The sequence below is a fragment of the Lygodium microphyllum genome, chromosome 16, assembly GCF_053477565.2.
Source record: "Lygodium microphyllum isolate KBCC chromosome 16, Lygodium_microphyllum_v1.1.10, whole genome shotgun sequence".
NCBI lineage: Eukaryota > Viridiplantae > Streptophyta > Polypodiopsida > Schizaeales > Lygodiaceae > Lygodium > Lygodium microphyllum.
In genome coordinates, this window is record NC_141150.1 from 124,789,082 (window position 1) to 124,792,005 (window position 2,924).

The following is a 2,924-nucleotide window of genomic DNA, read 5'->3' on the forward strand; positions in this document are numbered from 1 at the left end:
ACACACTCAGTCAGTTTACTCCTCAAGGATATAGGGAAAATGAGTTTTTCAAAACTTACTTTAGTAGAGGCACATCATGTGGTTAAGTGCATCAGGGAGCATCAATTTACGTATGTACTCTTTCGCACAAGGTCGGAAAAAGTATTATGTATATTTTGTGCTACATGCTTTGCTACTGCTTATTATGTCCTTGAACGTTTATTGGAAGTGGGAGATGCATTGAGGGAAACAATTGCAGATGGACGATAGGTTGGATGGGTCACTAAGCATTAGATGCATGCACTTACAGCAACGAAATGCGCAGCAACAATCAGCTCAGATGCATTTTGGGTCAAGGTGGACAAAATTGTGAGTGTCACTAAGCCATTTGTAGAATTGCTAAGAGTTGTGGACAGTGACAAATTTGTACTTGGTAAAGTATACTGGCTCATGTCCGAAGAAATATGCAAGGTAAAATCATTTGAAAAATTGAAGCTTGTAGAGCGTAAAGAGATAGCCAATTGTGCAGAAAGACGATGGGCAAGGATGCACACTCTCCTACATGGTGCTGCATTCATGCTAGATCCTTCGTTTCAATTGCATGATCAAACAAAGAATGATGAGGTGACTCGAAATTTCCACTTTGTGTGTGCCCAGCTGTTGCCTGGGGAAGATGGAAAACGTGCATTTTATGGTCGCATACGGTTTTTTGGTAGAGAGGGAAAGTTTAGTGACAAGTGGTGTTTAGATGCCATTACATGCTTAAGTTCACTTGTTCAGTGGAATGAGTATGGTTCTAATGAAGTAGAGCTTCAACATGTGGCAAGAAGGGTATTATCAGTGGCAACATCTTCAGGCAGTTGTGAGCGAAATTGGTCTGCATATGATTTCATTCATACTAAGAGGCGTAATCGTTTAAAAGCTTCAAGGGCAAGAGACCTAGTGTACTGCTTTTGTAATATGCGACTGCTTCATAGGTCGTCATCAATTGCAACTCGTATTACACATGCAGAAGGGAAGCCACATCCAAGACGAATGCACAAGGTTGTTTCTAAAGACCAAGGTTCAGAGTCTGAGAACGAATGGGAGGTTGATTCAACTAATTCCAATGTGGATGATATAGTCCCTACTATTGACAGAGTGAAGACAACATAACATGCATTAAAGACTAAAAAAACATAGCAAGGGAAAAGAATAGCATAAACGATACATTAGACAGAATCTCAAAATTATATTCCATGTATCAGGTCTTGAAATTGAATACCAAGATATATACAAAAGTTGTCTATATATCAACAAGTCTTAATCCAAATTTACAAAATCACGAGTTTGTGTGAGCTTATCAATTGCAAAAGTATCGCCAATTATAGGAGGTGGAGGAGCATGTGCATCCTCATATCTCTTGCATACTCCTTTTAGTCGTTGATTCTCTAACTCCATTTCAACTATTCTCAACTCTAGCTCATGGACGCGAGTTACCATAGTGTCTACGGTGAGTCCTTGTGTCACTAAAGTCATGCCTTCGGCTACAAAATTCGTTAAGATGTCATGGTCGTTGGTGGTGAGTACCACAGGCTTTGTCTGCTTCAATTCTATGCCCATCTCTCTTGCCCGCTTTCGATCGACGGGATGACCCATGCCAATGCCAGCGTTCTTGGCTCTTTGCAGCCACATAACTTGCCTTCCTAATATGTCCTGGAAATATACTTGTTGAACAAGGTATATTGCCACTTGTCCATTATTAGGTTCAGCCTGGTGGTTCTCCGCAAATCTTTGATATAGTGTGCATGATAATCCTATGTGTTGAAGCTCTGATAGCTTCATTGGATATTTGCGCTTTGGGTCTCTTTGTCTGCTGTGATTTGTCGATCTAAATAAAACATTTCTGAAAAATTCTATTGGGCAAAGAAACTTCAATCCATCGAGGTCAAGAGGAGGGCCAACCAAGTCGTTTCTTGGTTTGGCCCAAGTGACATGAAACAAAAAGTGTGTATATGGTTTCACTATGAAGGGGATTGGAATTGATTGGAGTTTGAATTCTCTTGTATATGCGTGTTCAGTCTCAGTGTCACTCTTATGAGGGAGATGTGTTCTCCATGCATCCTAACTTAGCACTTAGCTTTCTTTTTTCTATGATGATTATATCAAGGATTGTATCAAGCAAGGAAAGCTTCTCTTTGGCCCACACAAAGAACATGAACAAGATACCAAGGATTGAGCCGAAGAAGAAGTGAGTACAAAACACACACGCAAGCAAAGAAAGATCCTCTATGGCCTTTCTCGGAGAGAATCTCAATCCTTTTCGGTGATGAGGAGACTAAGAGGTGAGATTCCATATTGTTGCTAGGTGCTCAGGTAGTGTTTAAGAGTGGCATGAGAGTGTGAGTTTTTCCTCTCATCCTACTAAGCCCCTGTGATTGAATCTTGGTGCCTAGAGCAATTCTCAAGTTGTGTATTTTTCGCGTCTCTTTATTGTTTTGGGTGTTGGTGGCATGGTGAATGTTCAAGGGCAATCTAGCTCTTGTCCTTGTTTTGTTTTTTCTTTGTTCGAGCTATAGTTGGCGATGACCATGTTTGGTTGTTGTTCATTCCAAGGCTCTCAAAAGGACTATTTATAGAGGTGGTTCTCTTTCCCTTAGGCCTTCTCACAATATCTCAAGGGCCGGTTCACTATCCATAAACCCTCTATATCACATGTGTTAAAGGTGTATTTTTAAAACCCCTTATCTATGAGTTTTTAATTATTAAAACACACTCTATTTCTATTCAATATGTAAATGCCCCCTTTAAAATGGAAGCCTTTTGTAAGTAAATAATATGCAAAAAAGGATTTTAAAAAGCAGCGACCCCCCCATAGTGCTAGAGAAACTATATCATGAGAACAAACCCGATTTGGTACACCGATGATTGGTGTACTGTGTGTGTGTGTTCACGCATGTGGATGT

At 40.2% G+C, this 2,924-nt stretch overlaps 1 protein-coding gene across 1 annotated transcript; it reads left to right on the top strand.

Moving 5' to 3' along the window:
* The first annotated feature begins 273 nt into the window (after window positions 1–273).
* On the top strand, window positions 274–1,134 carry LOC148023381 (uncharacterized). Its single transcript, XM_087695388.1, has one exon. The coding sequence runs from the start codon at window positions 274–276 to the stop codon at window positions 1,132–1,134; it is 861 nt and encodes a 286-aa protein (XP_087551514.1).
* Window positions 1,135–2,924: the final 1,790 nt, after the last annotated feature.

Bases quoted from the DNA above. Each gene is read 5' to 3' on its own strand.
- LOC148023381 (XM_087695388.1), top strand. From the start codon at position 274: ATGCATGCACTTACAGCAACGAAATGCGCAGCAACAATCAGCTCAGAT.